This window comes from Panthera leo, chromosome D1, assembly GCF_018350215.1.
Source record: "Panthera leo isolate Ple1 chromosome D1, P.leo_Ple1_pat1.1, whole genome shotgun sequence".
NCBI lineage: Eukaryota > Metazoa > Chordata > Mammalia > Carnivora > Felidae > Panthera > Panthera leo.
The window spans coordinates 44503268-44519846 of NC_056688.1; the positions used below are offsets into that span (position 1 = coordinate 44503268).

Below are 16579 nucleotides of genomic sequence, written 5' to 3' on the forward strand. Positions count from 1 at the left end.
CTGGGTCTTTTTCACACTTTCTGTCTATTCCCACCCCCACCCCCTCCCCTCAGTTGTACGTCTGTCTCTTTCTGATCTATAGTTCCTGCCTACCGCCGCACATTGTCCCCCCCCCCCCCCCCCCCCCCCCCCGGGGTTACTTCTCATGGAACAAAGTCACTGTGGCTCTTAACTCCTCTTTGGAGACGTCCCATGGTAATAGACCCTGTCTGCAGGTTCAAGCCAGGTTCCGGTGGAGCTGCGGCCAGGTGCGGAGCTGCGCGCACCCGGGAGCACGTTACTGCGCCCGAGCGCCCCTCCCCCCGCCCCTGGGGCCCCAGACCCCGCCTCCGCCCCTTGCAGGCCGTGGGTTTCCGGCAGCTCAGGCTATTTTAAGGCGCGCGCTGTGCTGATCGCCTCGCTGTGAGCCCTCTGCTCTTCAGGGACGACTTCGTCCTTCTCCTCCCCTTTGGGGCCCCGCCAGCATGGGTCCCAGGCCCCAGTCGCTGCTCGCCGCCCTCCTACTGCTCCTCGCCGTCGCTGGCCCCGCGTACTGCGACACACCTGCCAACTGCACCTACCCTGACCTGCTGGGCACCTGGGTCTTCCAGGTGGGCCCCCTTGGTTCTCAGAGCGAAGTCAACTGCTCGGTTATGGGTAAGCCGCGGCGCCCCGGCCTCTCCCCCTTCCCGCTTTGGCCCGGGACTCCTTCCTTGCCTTCCCGAGCTCTCTGCCCGCAGCGTCCACGCGGAGCGCGGAGACCCGAGGCCGGTGCTAGTGGAAGCCAGGATGGACTTGAGGCCCCTTGGGGTGCCTTTTCCCGCTCCAGGGCCGAGAAGTCCAAGCTGAGCGGCTGAGAACTTCTAATTGCACGTTTCCTTAGCTATTCCCGGGGCCTAAACACTTTTTCGAGAACTTTTTTTCCCCTTTTTAGTTTTTGGGTTTTGGTTTATTTGATTTGGAAGAGAGTTGAGACCGTGCAATCTTAGGATCTCCCTGCCCAATCTGCATATTTTTATAAAGCTGTGCCCATGAAAAATAAGCTCGAATACTGGAGAAAATAGCAAAAAAGTTTTTTTCCTTTTGTTAGCTTGTGGGAAAGAGCCTTTTTTTTTTTGCCCAGAGTTTTTGACTTACACGTGTGTTGAAGCTACTAGTCCGAGAAAACTTTCGGTATTGGCTCCGCTTTTTCGTGTATTGCAGGGAGGTAGATAAAAGTACTCCCCCCCCCCGCCCCCCCGGCCCATTCATTCTTTTTTACTTTCTACTTCTTCTTCGTCGTCTTTTTTTTTTTTTGGAAATAACTCTTTAGTCAGTGATTATATTTGGGAATGTCCAGAGCCAAGCACAAAGTCTGGCTTATGGAAACCTCTGAAAGAAATGTCTCGTGTTAGAACACACTGGGATATTTCATATGTCCTCAGAGAACATAGCTACCCTGAGGACAAAGAATTTAGAGAAGGGAGAAGAAAAAACACACAATCTCTGTCAAAAGAGGCACTCTTGTTCTGCCCAAACCCTTACCACCCTGTGGCATGTGCAGAGTGAGGGAAGCTCTCTGCCTCAATTTCCTTGTCTCAGCAGGAAAAGATTGCCAGGTCATTTGTTACTAAAACAGACCTATTCAACTATTCCAACTCCAGATGACTGTGTGGCATTTTGTAGTCCTGGGCATTATAACCACCTTCTGTTTTAAAAGTTGAATTTGAAGGTCCGAAGCAGAAGGAGAACTGTTCTGTCACATGCAGCCTCCTCTTTCAGAGTATTCATCTGAAACGTGGAAAAACTAAAGTGTGAAACCCCCAGATGGACACAGTAGAACCCTTTCAGACAACCTCTGCTTATAAATCGTGCCTTTGACTTTAATCTAGTAAAGACACATGTAGATCCGAGCTCTTATCTTCTGAAGGTTGAAAGCTTAGTTCCTATTGGCACAAACTAGCTTTATAGGATAGAAACCTTGAGTTTGCCTAATAGCGTGGAAGGATTCAGATTATGAGGTTCTGAACTGCTAGAGCCATTGAGAAAGATACCCCATTTCTTCCCTAAAGAGATCATTTCCTTTGTCCTTGTGATATGATAGCAGATCTTTTATATTTTGTATTTTCCATTTTTTGACTACCATTTCGTATTCTACCCATTTTGGGCTGTCATTTGAAACATCCCTATTCCTCTTTTTCTTCAGTGTTTCGATGCTCTGGGAAGGTAGGGCTGTACTTTTGGGGGAGTCTCTGCCTGGTGGGCCACTGGACATATTTCTGTCTTTTGAGCCTTCACTTCACTGGTTTTCCCGAGACACCTGTGGGAGTGTACAGGATGGAGACTCTGATATCTTCACAAGCCAGACTGGTCCAAATCCAGTGGCATGAAAGGAAAGCAGCTTAAAAATAATGGAAATTCTAGAGATTTCCCTGCCATTTGCAGTCCAAATAATTTTCCTCTGTTGTGCATTATTATTTATTTATTTATTTTTAGGACCACCAGAAAAAAAGGTAGTGGTGCACCTTAAGAAGTTGGATACAGCATATGATGATTTTGGCAATGCCGGCCATTTTACCATCATTTACAATCAAGGCTTTGAGATTGTGTTGAATGACTACAAGTGGTTTGCCTTTTTTAAGGTTAGTTTTGTTGGGAATGTATTTGTATTTTCAGTGATTTGATATCTGAAGCTTCTTCTAATAAGACTCTCAGAATTTTAATTTTAGATTAAGAAGATAACCATAATTGACACCATTTTTCCCAAGAGATATTAGATGGTGTAATTTTGCCTCTTTATTTAAAATTGTGAATTCAGTAAATTAAAAAAAAAGAGCTATATTTGAATATGTACAACCCATCTGTATTGAAATTTACATTTCGGTAAGTATGACTAAATTTATTTATTACTACACCTTTACTTTTAAATGTTGCCTTAGTCACTTGGCTCTGTACTGAATGTGTAGGAAAGATATGGGCATTATAAATTTCTTTTTCTTGGAATTATTATCCTATCCTACCATTGCTTGTTGACTCTGAGAAATTGATGACACATTCCTCAACTTAATAATGATGGATGGGTTATGTCGCAATACACCCATTGTAAATGGAAAATGTGTTTCATTCCTATCAGACATCATGGCTTAGCCTGCCCTACCTTGAACATGCTCAGAACACCTAAATTGGCCTCTAGCAAAATCATCTAACACAGTCTATTTTATAGTGTGTTGACTATTTCATTGAATTAATTGAATACTGTAATAAAAGGGAGAAACAGAATGGTTGTAAGTGTATCACTGGTCCACCCTTGTGATCATGGGGCTGACTGCTACTGTTCAGCATCACAGGAATGTTTCCTACTGCATAGTGCTAGCCTAGGAAAAAATCAAAATTCAACGTCCGGTTTCTACTGAACGTGTATAGCTTTTACACCATATGTATGTGTGTAGCTTACCAAAGATGGTAAGTTGGACCACCGTAAAGTCCAGGACCATCTGTGTTATAATGTAATAGATGTATTAATGTGAATAACTCCCTTTAGTGAGCTGAGACAAAGAGATAGAGAGCGTGAGTTATGCCTTGGGCTGAAGTAAAATGTAGCTCCGCCAGTCCAACCTGTGTTCTTCTTTCACTGGGGAAGAAGCATTGTCCGTTCTTGTATTTTAACACCTGGCTTCCCGTTGCATACATATGCTGAGGTATAATAGCTTATTTAGCACAGATTTCAGTCCATCCCAGATAACTTTCTGAAGTTGGAACTTTTCCTGTTGGCAGAGTATTAACTGCTGTAAGTGAATTGAGGACACAAGCCTGAGACTCGCTGTTTCTTACTATAAATAGAGTATAAACAAAAACAGACTTGCATGGAGTAGGGTTTACAACTTTTGGAACATCTGGTAAGAGTTGGCCAATTACAGGGATCTGTGGGAAAGTGGGGAATGAATCTGTTTAGGATGATGAAAGACAGGGGACTAACAAAAGAGTCACCTCTGAATTTATTGTGATTTTTCTAACCTGGCTTGTGATTTAATCACTGGGATATGGTGCTACATCTGAGCCAAGTATATTTCTTAGAATAACAACTTTCCTTTTTTTTTTTTCCTTAACCTTGAGAATCCCTCTTTAACATGAAAAAAGGGAAGAGAGACCAAGAGGAAAAAATTATCCCCCTCGCCTGTATTAGCTGGTTTGATACTCAGTGAGAACTGATCTATCCTTTCTGATCTATCCAGTTGAGAGCCAGCTGGTCATGTTTTTTAGTTGGAACCCATGCTTGACCATTTATGAAACGTTTTAATATCACCCCTGGATACTATGTATTTAAAAAAATAGTATCTATATGAATTTTTAAAATTGTGATACATAGGTGGTAAGCATAATTCATTCTGAATATAATTCTTGATCTGCTTATTGATGAGCCTAGGGCTTTGCAGACTCCTTGTCAGTACTCTGCTATAGCCCTTCAAAAGTTCTTTGCCTTTTAGGTGAGAACCATTTGCCTATGGAATTGATGTACAAGGAAAGACCTATTCAAGCTAGTTGTTGACTATGTACTCTACCCGCCTCCCCCTTGTCCTTTTTTGCCTGACACTTAGTAGACACTTAGTTGGTAATTTGTTTAAATACTGAAAATGAATCCATGAAGTGGAATTCACTTGAGAAATAGGAGGTTGAAGTGTAAGTTGGGAAGTTGCATACAAATAGATGAGTAAGTAAAATAGTTTTACCCATTTGGCTTAGAAAAGTTTTCTTTCTTACCTTCTGTAGAATGGGAGAAACTGTTGGGCAAACTTCTAAAGTCAGCATTTAATTGCCTGAGCCATAACCAGAAATAGATCTGAGCAGTTTCCTTTTATTAATATTTTTCCATCAGTTTGTCTGCTCTCAGCTTAAATAAGAGTCCAAAGCTGGTAGGTACAGAGGGGACAGCTGGTGGCTGGAGGAGGAATCAGAATGCCTTTTTGTATTTCCCTTGAAATTACAGTGTAAGCACATTTGGTATTTTTCCATAACCTCAGAATGTTAAGTCATGGGTCAGTAGAGAGCCACTTCATAAAGTCAAATAAGGCTTTAAGTGTACTTAACCACAAGTGGGAAGAATCAATACATACACTGTTGTTGGGTAGACCCCTACTTAATCACAGGCTTCTGGATGGCATTCTCTGATTAGGAGCAAGAAAAGGAAGAGTGTTCTTGCATTAACTGATTTCAGTATATTTTTTGAAGTGCTTTTTTAAACAGAACCATTATCAGGGCTGTGTTTTCCTGCTGAAAAATCAGTCACTCTGACTGGTCAATAGTTAAGTTTTGTGATAGGATCATAATTTTAATAAACAGAGTAGAATATACATAAGATACTTGGTTTTAAAATTTCTCTTAAGCTAATCAAGCAGTTCTAGATAAACATGTTTTGCAGAGTGAAAGAATCTATGCTCTTTTGGCAAATCCAAGTGACAGAGTAATGGGGAGCTGAGTTTTAAATTTAAGAAAAATTATAGAGTGGAATTGACTGTAGATAATAGGAAAGGCAAATATTTTTGGTGACACTGGCTAACACAAAAAACTTGCTGGATTTTTACCATAAGTATCAGGGCATTTCCTGCAGAAGTACCAAATTAGGTGTCTAACTCAAGAAAAACGCAAACGTCTTTTTTTAATAAGATTTCTTTTCTTTTTTTTTTTTAATTTTTTTTTTTTTACTGTTTATTTTTTATTTTTGAGACAGAGACAGAGCATGAACAGGGGAGGGGCAGAGAGAGAGAGGGAGACACAGAATCTGAAACAGGCTCCAGGCTCTGAGCTGTCAGCACAGAGCCCGATGCGGGGCTCAAACTCACGGACTGAGAGATCATGACCTGAGCTGAAGTCGGATGCTTAACCGACTGAGCCACCCAGGCGCCCAATAAGATTTCTTTTTTTTTTTTTTTTTTTTTAAGTTTATTTTGAGAGAGAGGAGGAGAGAGCAAGTATGTGTGAGCAGGGAAAGGGCAGAGAGAGTGCGAGAGAGAGAATCTCAACCAGGCTCTGTGTAAGTGCAGAGCCCCATATGGGGCTTGATCCCATGAACCATGAGATAATGACCTGAACTGAAATCAGGAGTCAGCTGCTTAACCATCTGAGCCACCCAAGCACCCCAACCAAAAACCTGTTAATGTCACAGAGCTTTGGTCATTTATTCTACAGACTTAGAAAATATCTTTTAAATGAAAATTTATTTTTGAAAAGGTAGAATTATCAAGATGTAAGCAGTATTTGTTATTTAGAGTGTCTCATGTAAACTACAACGTAGTGTTCAACCTACCACTGTTAAAGAAATACCTGACATTTTTGCCATGAATATCTACTATCTATATGTTCTTAGTCTGCAAATCAATTGGATTTCCAGATCTCTATGTTGACTCATACCAGGCCCTACCACTTGTTTCCTTTTGTCCTTTTCAGATATGCCTTCATTAGATTACATATTTACATTAGATTGTTTCTTGTTGCTGTTAGCGTTTGTTAAACGGGTGATACATGTAGGATATTGTTAGCTCTGTTCCACGCAGCCCAGTAGAGCCGACAGCTTCCACATCATTCTCCCTGCATTCCAACTTTGAAGCAATTGTGATACCACTACTGTTGGTAGGAATTTGCTTTATTTAGTTCTCAAGCCTCACCTGGAAGGTGGGCATTTTTCATAATCTAAGTTTTTGTAAGCTCTTTCTTTTTCCCCCTTGGTTTTAACTGCTTGAGAAATTGGGAGTCAAGTGGGGATAATCTGTTGTTGAATAGGACTTCAAGCTAGATAAAAAGCTTGGAAGGAAATAAATCTGGACACTGAATTTTCATTCCTGGATAGTTTGAATTTGATAGGAAGCACTAGGTATATATTCTTAAAAGGTATGTTTTTCTACTCCCCTTCCTGCATACATTCAATTATCTGAAACATTATGGGGAGTTACAATCTCAGATGTATTTAGGGCTCACCTGGGTAGCTACTTAAGCATTTGAAATGACTGTAATGTGAAACAATAAGGAGTAATAAGATCAATGGCAAAATAGAAACTGTCTTAGAGGCATTCATACTCAGTTTTTTAAAAAAGCAGTGTACTGGCCAAAGTAAATGACAGAACTATCTGCAGGCTAGTTTCTAAGAGTTATCAAATTTAATAGCATTACCATTGGCTTATAATTGGTATGCCCAACAAATTTGTATCCCTTCAAAGTACCTGCAGATCAAAAGCAGCCAACCTCTTTTTTTTTTTTTTTTTTTTTTTTTTAATTTGTGTGTGTGAGAGAGCGAGAGAGAGAATATCTTAAGCAGGCTCTGCCCCATGCTTAGTGCAGAGTGTGATGTGGGGCTCAATCCCATGACCTGGGATTCACGACCTGGGCCAAAATCAAGTCTGATGCTCAACCAACTGAGCCACTCTGGTGCCCCAAAAGCAGCCAACCTCTTATATGAAAACAGAATATAACAAAACAGGATGTTAAATAATGGCTGACTATGTGTTGGGTGGATAAGTGATTTTTTTTATGCTTTTATGTACTTTATTTTTTATCATCACGTGTAAAGCTCCTCTGTACCGCATCTTCTCTAATGGCACAGAGGAAGGAAGTCCTATGAGCGAAACTAAGTTCCAAAGAAAATCCTCAAGTTAAAAAGGCTTCCTAACCTTCTCCTGCTTCCCGTTTCACTTTCTCTGAGGCTGCAAAAAAGGAACAGTAGAGCAGGAACTCAGACTTCATTTTGAAGATTAAGCCACTCATGGGTGGAGAAGATGTGTTGAAGAGAAACTAGTACTAGTCTTCTGACTGAAAATTTTATTTTAGGACTGGCAAGCAAACCTTATTGATCTCTAATTGTGTTTTTGTTTGCAACCCACTAGTCTTGGTAGAACTTGAAGCTAAAAAAGACTTCCATGGTTCTTTCTTTCTTTCTTCTTTTTTTTTTTTTTTAAGTTTATTTATTTATTTTGAGAGACCACTGGGGAGGGGCAGAGAGAGAGAGAGAGAGAGAGAGAAAAAGAAAGAGAAGGAAAGAAAGAAAGAAACAAAGAAAGAAGGAAAGAAAGAAAGAAAGAATGAATCTCAAGCAGGCTCTGCACTCTCCGCATAGGGCTTGATGTGAAGCTCAAACTCACAGAACTGAGATCATGACCTGAGCCAAAACCAAGAGTCAGATGCTTAACCGACTAAGCCACCCAAGCACCCCTTCCATGGGTATTTCTATATCAGGTTGGCTCTTGAAACAAGAGTGGTACGTTGGGAAATCCATACCAGGGAATTTATTTGCACATTTTGTGTGCTAGTGACTTGTAAATTTCAAGCTTGTCACGTCAGCCAGAAATGTCAATCATGTTTCCACAGTTAAGAATTTGGGAATCTTGTAATTTTTTTTTTTTGTTTGTTTGTTTGTTTTTGTTGTTTGTTTTTACTGTGCTTTCTGGGTTCATTTTTAAGATCTAACAGTTTAGCTTTTAGAATACTTGTTTTTAGCCTAATTTACTTGTTTTAGTATAGATTTAGCATACTGAGATCCAGATGTTGTCTTTTTTTTTAATTTTAACAACTTGAGATTTACTCTTGAGTATTTCATTTTATGGAAAGAATCAGAACTTTAACAATCCAAGCCTAGTTTTGTTTTTTTTTTCATGGTGATGCTTAATTGTAACATAATGACTTAGTTTACCATTGTGAACTCTTCATAGGATGTCACTGATTTTATCAGTCAGTTGTTCATGCAGCTGGGAACTGTGAGGGTACATGATTTGAGACATCTGAGGAACAAACTGGGTGAGCTCCACTGAAATTTTTAACTTACTAAAGAGCCAGCTTCCCTCCTCCCTGGTGGCTTATGCAAATTACTATTTGTTTATTCATCTGGGAAAGGGAGATGAAGACTGGAGAGATTAGGGTTTTCTTATACATTTCTTGCTTGAGCCTGCTTCTTGCTTTGCTACTTCTTACCTGCCTGCACTATTTTACGTGAGTGATCTTTCACTTTAGTTTATTCTGTTTGCAACACATCGAATTGGTTGTCACAAGTATGATGCTCATAACATAAGCAGACATGAACCCAAAAAGGTAGAGACCCAGTTAAGAAAAAGTTAGCTCACAGTCACTTCACTTATTTGAAGTAGTTACACTGCCTCAGGTTGCTCATTTTTTTCCTAAAAAGACTCCAGAGGGAACCATGTGAAGCTATGGCATATTAGGTCTGTTTTCTAGTAGAGAGGGTGGCTCTTCCAGAGAAATTCATCTGCCTGGCACTCGTCACTGTGAGACATCACCCATCTTTTGAAACTGACTCCTTCTCAGAACAGAGACTACTGACTAGAAATAAGAGGGTCTTTTGCACTTTTGACATTCTTCTCACACTTAGAAAAGGTGTTTTTTAAAATTTTAATCTTAACTTATTTTACAGTGCACGTGTGTGCGGTGTGAGCACAAGCAGGGGAGGGGCAAAGGGAAAGTGAGAGAATCTCAAACAGGTTCCTTGCTCATCACAGAGCCTGACATGGAGCTCAATTCTACAACCCTGGGATCATGACCTGAGCCAAACTCAAAAGTTGGATGCTCAAGAGACTGAATCACCCAGGCTCCCCAAAAAGATGTTTAAATCATTACTCTCACTGGGTCCATAAATTTAGAGGTCTTAAAACTTTTTATGCAAAGGGCGCCTGGGTGGCTCAGTTGGTTGAGCATCCAACTTCTGCTCAGGTCATTATCTCATGGCTTGTGAGTTCGAACCCCAAATCGGGCTCTGTGCTGATGGCTGAGAGCCTGGAGCCTCTTCAGATTCTGTGTGTCTCTCTCTCTCTCTCTCTCTCTCTCTCTCTCTCTCTCTCTCTCTCTCTGCCCCTCCCCCACTCACACTCTGTCTCTCTCTGTCTCTCAAAAATAAATAAACATTAAAAAAATTAAAAAACTTTTTATGGAAAAAGGGTGGTTAGAGAGTAACGTTGATAGGGACTTAACTGTTCCTTGCATTTTTTTTTTAAATTTTATTTTTAACTAATCTCTACACCCAAAATGGGGCTCGAACCTTCAACCCTGAGATCAAGAGTCACATGCTGTACTGACTGAGCCAGCCAGATGCCCTACCATTCCTTGCATTTTAACACAATATTATTTCCCCCTTCCTCTTTCCCTACTTCCTTTACTTAGCTCCTAAGTAAAAAAGAGCTATGAAAAAGGGAACTGGGATAAGTGTTGAAATTTCCATAGCTTTATCCTGTATCAGCGTTTTCCAAACTGTTAACAGACCCCTAGTGCCCCACACATGTGCTGGGTAGGCTTACTCATCACTTGTCAGTGTATCTTGTTAAACTTCAGAGGTTGTTCTAGGCAGCCACTATTAACAGATCAAAGTGAAAATTAGAGCTGAAATTAATAAGCTCTTTTTTCCCTGAATTCCTGGTAGTTGAATAAGTATACATTGTGTAGTTTCCCTTTCAGAATCTCAGGATCTTTTATAGAGTGGATGGTGGTAGCTTTGGAGGAAGACAAAATAGGAAACTTGCCCAAAATAAGCTACCCGTTTTTTTCCTCACAAAAAATAAGGTATCTTCAGAATGCAGTTGACAAAATTCTGTCTTAAAACTCTCACTCTTCCCAATAATTAAGGAATGCCTCTATTAAAAGATAAACCCCCTTAGTGTTTGCTCTTAGTAAGTGGGATAAATAGAGGGATAAATACCTGGAAATACAGATCAAAGCAGCGTTAAGCCTGCATTTAGGTTTCGTAAGGAATGCATGGTAACCTATCTATCTAGGTTGCTGGATTGGCCTGTTTCTTTTAAGTATATTTCAAAATTATATTAGATTCATACAGTGGTAGTTGATTTCAAATGCCTTTGCATGTGCTTCTTGAGCATGTTGGCTGCATGCATGATACATGTTGCTTAAGCTTTCAGCTTTGGAGAATGGCAGCTTTTGTGAATGTCTTAAATAGCATTAAGATTTACCAGCATTTCAAATAGTAGCACTGTTTTTTTTTTGTTTTTTTTTGGGGGGGTTTTCTTTTTTTTTTCTGAAAAGAAATTAATATGATTAAACATTCTTAAGAGACCATCTGATTCTGGTTGGCTTGTAACTCTAGTTTTTATTGTCTTTTAGTTATTAAATAGAGCATCTGTTGAGGGGCTCTTTTAAAACAACAACCAAAAAGCAGACTTTGGGGCTAAGAGGCAGAGCAGCATGCAGCCGTGGACCTTCTTACCTCTAACAGCTAGCCGAGGCCTCTAGCAACTACATTCCCCTTCTGGAGTCTTTCTGTGCATGTAAAATGCTGAGGAGTCCTGGTGACCTACCTCCAAGGCAGCTGCCCTCCTGAACCATTTCCCTGGAAAGCAGCAACCGCCATTTTGAAATGTGAACAACCAGACTACACAGGAAAAAGAAAGACATCTGGAAGTCTTAGGTGGCTTCACCATTCAACCTTTGAATGAAAGGAACTATATGAAACTCGAGTTTTTCCCTTTTGAATATTCTTCTATTGAAATGATTTTTCCAAACTCATTAGGATTTGAATTTTGTGTTGTATTTTGTTCATAGTGCAAATTTTATTCCCAGTTAAATTATCTTCTTGTGTGCCTTTCTTTCTTTAATTATCTTGATGAACCACAGGACCCATTGTAAGGAGAAATTAATGCTTCAGGATATCTTGAGATGCACAGATGTAAAGGGTAGAAAGATCATTCTACAGAAGACATGTTTGGGGGACAGGTTTCTGAGATAAGTCAAACCACTGAAGGGTATCTTTGTAGATCATAGGCCTGTATACCCTAGCCAGAAAGATGGGGTGATTAATACATTTTTTTGTCTGTTTTTTTGATTAGGTCCCAGTTTTGTACTAAGAACTTGACATATATTGCCTTACAAGATGTTATGAAGTAGATATTACTAGCTTCATTTTACAGATAGGGAAAATTAGTCTCTTACTGTGCATCCAATTGTAAAATGACAAGGGCTAGCCTTTCAAGCCTAAGGACCTCCCTGGGGCTAAAGGATAAAAGAAATAATGGTACTTAAGTGACAGACATTTCAGTGGATTTTTTTTCTGGAGACTCCCAATTCATAAGCATCATGAATGTTTAATGGGATGAAATACGCATTGCATTGGCTTCTTTTGAAATGGTTTACAGCTTATGTTTCCTTACCAAATTAGGCTATTCTCTTTCTTTCCTAAACCAGGGTCCTTTCATTCAAGATGAAAACTTACCTTCTCTCCTTTTGTGTTCTTAGAAAGGAAGGTTCTGAAAAACATCACATTAAGTAACATTGCCTAGTTGACTTCTCTTAATTACACTGTTGTTCTTATTGATTGCTATCTTTTAGCTCTTTCCTGCTAAACAGTGGACTAGTTTCCTGCTCAGTTGTTCAGAATTGATGAATATCAGCCTCAGTAAGTTGAAAATTTGGAACCATACCTAGTCCCTATTTTCTGGAGGGCTTTTCTCTTGTATCTGTGCTTGAATGGAAGAATCTCTAGATACCAGATTTTTATCATGTTATTGGTTCAGAGAACTTTTTATGACCTCTGAGTGGCAACTGGTCTGCTATTCTGGAAAGGTTATGTCTTAGAAAGGTGAAGTAACTGTATACCCGACTACTTCTACCTGGATACTTTTTTCCATCCTACCTCTGGACCTGATAATTCATTACCCGGGGCCTTGATGCCACCTCTGTGAGACCTTCCCTAGCTCTCTCCATTGGTGGGAAAACTGCCATTGTTTTGGTTCACATCGTGCTTGCAGTTACCTCTGCTCAGGTAATTCTGCATTAACTGCTGTAATGGAGTGATTTGATAGTGTGTCTTCTTCCAGACTGAAAAGCTGTATGTCAACCTGTGTATCTTCAGAACCTGATTACATAGAACTTTATAAGTGTTTGGAAAACTGACCACACTTCTCTTGTCTTTTCAAAGACTTTTCACAAGTAATATTAGCTTACATAGATGTAATTCTTTTGTATTCTAGGAGCACAATCAGAAATGATGCTATGTTTATATTTCTGGTTCTGTGCCCTAAAAATACATATCAGGTTACCTGTCTCCAGGGTTCTAAAAGAGTTGCATTTTTCAAACTAATTTTCAGGATGTAAAGTGACAAAGCAGCTAATGTGTATAAGAATGTATTTAATATGGAATTTAAAACCACCTCTACGAAAGTTGTTTTTTATTGTTTTTTTTTCCTATTTCTCTGAGAAACTTTGCATCTAAATGTTTTGCTAATGGAAAAGAAGACTTGGTAGGTACAAAATTACAGATACTTGTGTTAGCAGGTGTCCTAAAATAATACCGCTTTGCATTTTCTGTCACAATTGTTTGTCTTCTCTGATCTTTAAACTCTGAGGGCAGGGATCAACTCTGTACTACTAAGCATTTTATTCCCTTTGTATAATGTGATGCATGATAAATAATAGGCCTTCAATAAATGTAGAAGAAAGAAAATTGAATAATATATCATTGTATTGTCTTGTTTTATTGACATGTTTCTGGGTATATTGTTACCTTTATGTACTTAAGAGTCTGTAGTGGACCCTCAGGCCATATTTGTTGAATTGGCGTGGTAGAAAACAGTGGAGGATTTTAGATTTTATTCTGTTCATTTATTTACGTTTTAATTTTTGTATGAGACTAGAAAAACCGAGATAGGGCTCAAAGTTAAAAACAGTAAAGTTGTAACTTTGAGAATTACTAAAAACTAAGTTAGCTGTCAGGGTAGATAGCTTTATTATGGCAGATTCCGCACAGCCTGGAGTGCTGTGTGCTGTCCTGTTCCTTCCCCCATTTCGGTACATGGAGAGACACCAGCCAAAGGTTAGATTAGGTGAACTCTCAGATTTGTTCAAATCTCCCAGTTTAAAAATTTATGAGTGAGGAAGTGAGGAATGAGCCAAGAGATTTTGACAACTGTATTGAATGATAAATTGCTATTTTAACTAATTCTAGAACCTATATTTTGGTTTAACCTGAATGTGTTTTAAGCACTGGAAATAAATGAACTCACTTCCACATGCAAATCTGTCTTTACCTCAGTAAAATCCTGGAAGGTATTTGGTTACAACCACTAATGATTTCTTGGCAGTTTCAAAATTCATTGAAATTCAACTTTTTAAACAAATGGTTAAATCTTAGGTAGAAAGCTAGAGCTAATCCTTGAAGCCGGCAGAGGGGAGTTTGTTTTTTTTTTCTGAGGAAATATGTGGTACTCTTGGGTAGGTCTGGGAAAATAACAACTTAGTAAAAATGTGCCTTGTTCTCTTTTGTTGATGCTTTTTACACTCCAGACCTGACAGCAAATGAAAGCAGTTAATCTATATACAGGAAACAGGGCAGAATTCAAGTAAACATGTTTTGTTATTTAGTATTGCTGGAAATGTACTATCTCTGCATATATGCTTTACCATTAAATCATTGAGCTTCATGCCAGGTGTCTTTTCCTGAAATGTTGAATGATCTTGATGGATAAGACCTGGTTCTCCAAATTTTTTGTCATGTATTCCACAGTGTGTAAAGGTACATTTAAAACATTATATCCGTGTACTGCTGTACTGATGTTTGCTATCAAACACATGAGGTAATATTAAATGATTAAATATTTGTCACAAAAATGGGTTTTGCCAAAATATATTCCATGATGATATTCTTTGAAAATAATACAAAAAGCATGCTTCATTATCATAAGAATCTGTTACCTATAATTTTCACTACTGAAAGTTTTCCACATTTGGAAGCACAATTTTCTAATTAAAATCTTTAAAAGATGTTAGTAGTTTTGATCCATTTTATTAAAAGTATGAAAGTATCACAGGTTTAGTAAAGTCTGGAAGTGCTGTTGGGTATTAGGGGTGGTGACAGTTTAATGGACTATTTTTTTTAAATTGGGGTAGAGCTAACACAGTGTTCTGATAGTGTCCGATTCGACAGCTCTCTGTTACGCCATGCTCACCACAAGTGTAGCTAGACAGATTTTAAGTGAGACGTGTTTTATTGGTAACTAAGATTAAAAACTGAACACTGCTGTGATGGAACCATTGGAAAACATCTGATTTCAGAAACTTGTATTTGCCCGACAACTTCTACCAGGAACAGGGCAAAGGTAAGCTTTGTCAGTTTTCTTATGTCTGCTTATATTAGTATTTGCAAATTCGGGTTTCTCTGCAAGTATTTTAAGCCACTTTGTGAAAATTAGCTTCATTAAATCAGCTAGGTACAGAAATCAGTGTAAGCAGGCCCATGTAAAAAGGACATCCTGTGTCTTAACCATCACATGTGTAGCACACTGTGCCTGGCAGGTGAACTTCTGACCTTGACACTGAGCGGTGGCATCGGTTGCTTTGTAAATTAAAGAACAGTGGAAGTTGTTTCTCAATTTTATTTGTATATAATTACAAATGTGAAAAAAAAATGTTTTTCCCAATATTCTAGTGGATCATCTTTCATCTCATTTTGGAAACCACTGGTTGACAGCCAGTATCAACTGTTCAGCTGACAGATTGGGCTTAGTGTTTTAAGTTCTTTGATGGCATAGTTACAGTCTTAAAACAACTTCTGTATCCCCCGCGGTAACAGATAATCATACTTCTACTGTTTCTTGTTTCATGTTCCTAACTTTTTAAACTCATCAAAGTTACAATGTCATCTTTATCCTTCAAAGGTGTCCAGTGTTGTAGGTATCATTCCCACTATCAGGTGAAGAAATTGGGGCTCCTTAGTTGTGGTTTGCTGAAGGTTACATAAATTATAAGTGGCAGAACAGGATTTAAAGGGCAAAGCCCTTTTACAAGACTGCCTATTTCTGATAGCCAGTGCATTACATAAAAGTTAAGTATTCAAATATTTGCCAAGTATATTAATCAGGGAAACCATGGAACAAAGTGATTTTAAACTTAAGTTCTAAAATATCCCAACCTGTTCTTTTTCAATTGGTTAAATAGGTAACAGTAATGATAGTTGATGAAATGAGTGGGAACTTGAAGAGGGGTTTGAGAATGTTTGGCGACCCTGGGTAATTTTGAAGAAGCAAATGGATAGCTAGTAAATCCTAGTAGTTTTCTAAACCTAAATGCTAGTGTGTGGAATTTACATTTTATGAAATTATCTGTTGAAATTGGCAAGAATGAATGGAAACTTAAGTTACACCATCTGTGCAAGACAGTATTCGGACACTGATGTTTATATAAATGAAATAAATGAAAACCCTTAAAAATACTTTGGCTATATTTCAAGCTGGATAGTGTGGCCAAAACTTCAGCTTCTTAATTGGTAATAATGTCAGAATCACATAAGAACTATTTCACAATAGCAAAAATGACCGATACCGTGAGAACGTTCAAATCAAGAAAATAACATGAACAGCATGTGGTCCTTTCAAGGTGTAAGGTACTGACTAGTCGGCTTCTAGAGTGCTCAATGCTTCTTCTACTGAATCCTGCACAGATTACAGGGTATTACAACCCTGTCCTACCTTTTATAAGGTAATTTCAGGGTCTCTGTGATATCTTAGAAGCACTGCACTTCAATTAATTACAAACTTCGTATCTTTTCTGAGTTTCTTGTGTTATTGCTAAAGAGGACTTGGCATTTGTTGTTCTTTCTCTTATTCATTTATTCACTCATTCCATAACTAAT

At 38.9% G+C, this 16579-nt stretch overlaps 1 protein-coding gene across 2 annotated transcripts in view; it reads left to right on the top strand.

Annotated features, from left to right (window-relative positions):
* Window positions 1-355: 355 nt before the first annotated feature.
* CTSC (cathepsin C) overlaps window positions 356-16579 on the top strand; it is a 37481-nt gene continuing 21257 nt past the window's right edge. The window contains exons 1-4 of one of the 2 annotated variants that reach the window (XM_042904149.1): window positions 356-636; window positions 2455-2600; window positions 8652-8736; window positions 11062-13178. In XM_042904149.1, the coding sequence (XP_042760083.1) occupies window positions 465-636; window positions 2455-2600; window positions 8652-8736; window positions 11062-11072 (414 nt within the window). In that variant the 5' untranslated portion in view covers window positions 356-464 and the 3' untranslated portion in view covers window positions 11073-13178. Of the gene's footprint in view, window positions 637-2454; window positions 2601-8651; window positions 8737-11061; window positions 13179-16579 lie in introns of those variants that run through there. The other variant, XM_042904148.1, reaches the window with a different exon arrangement.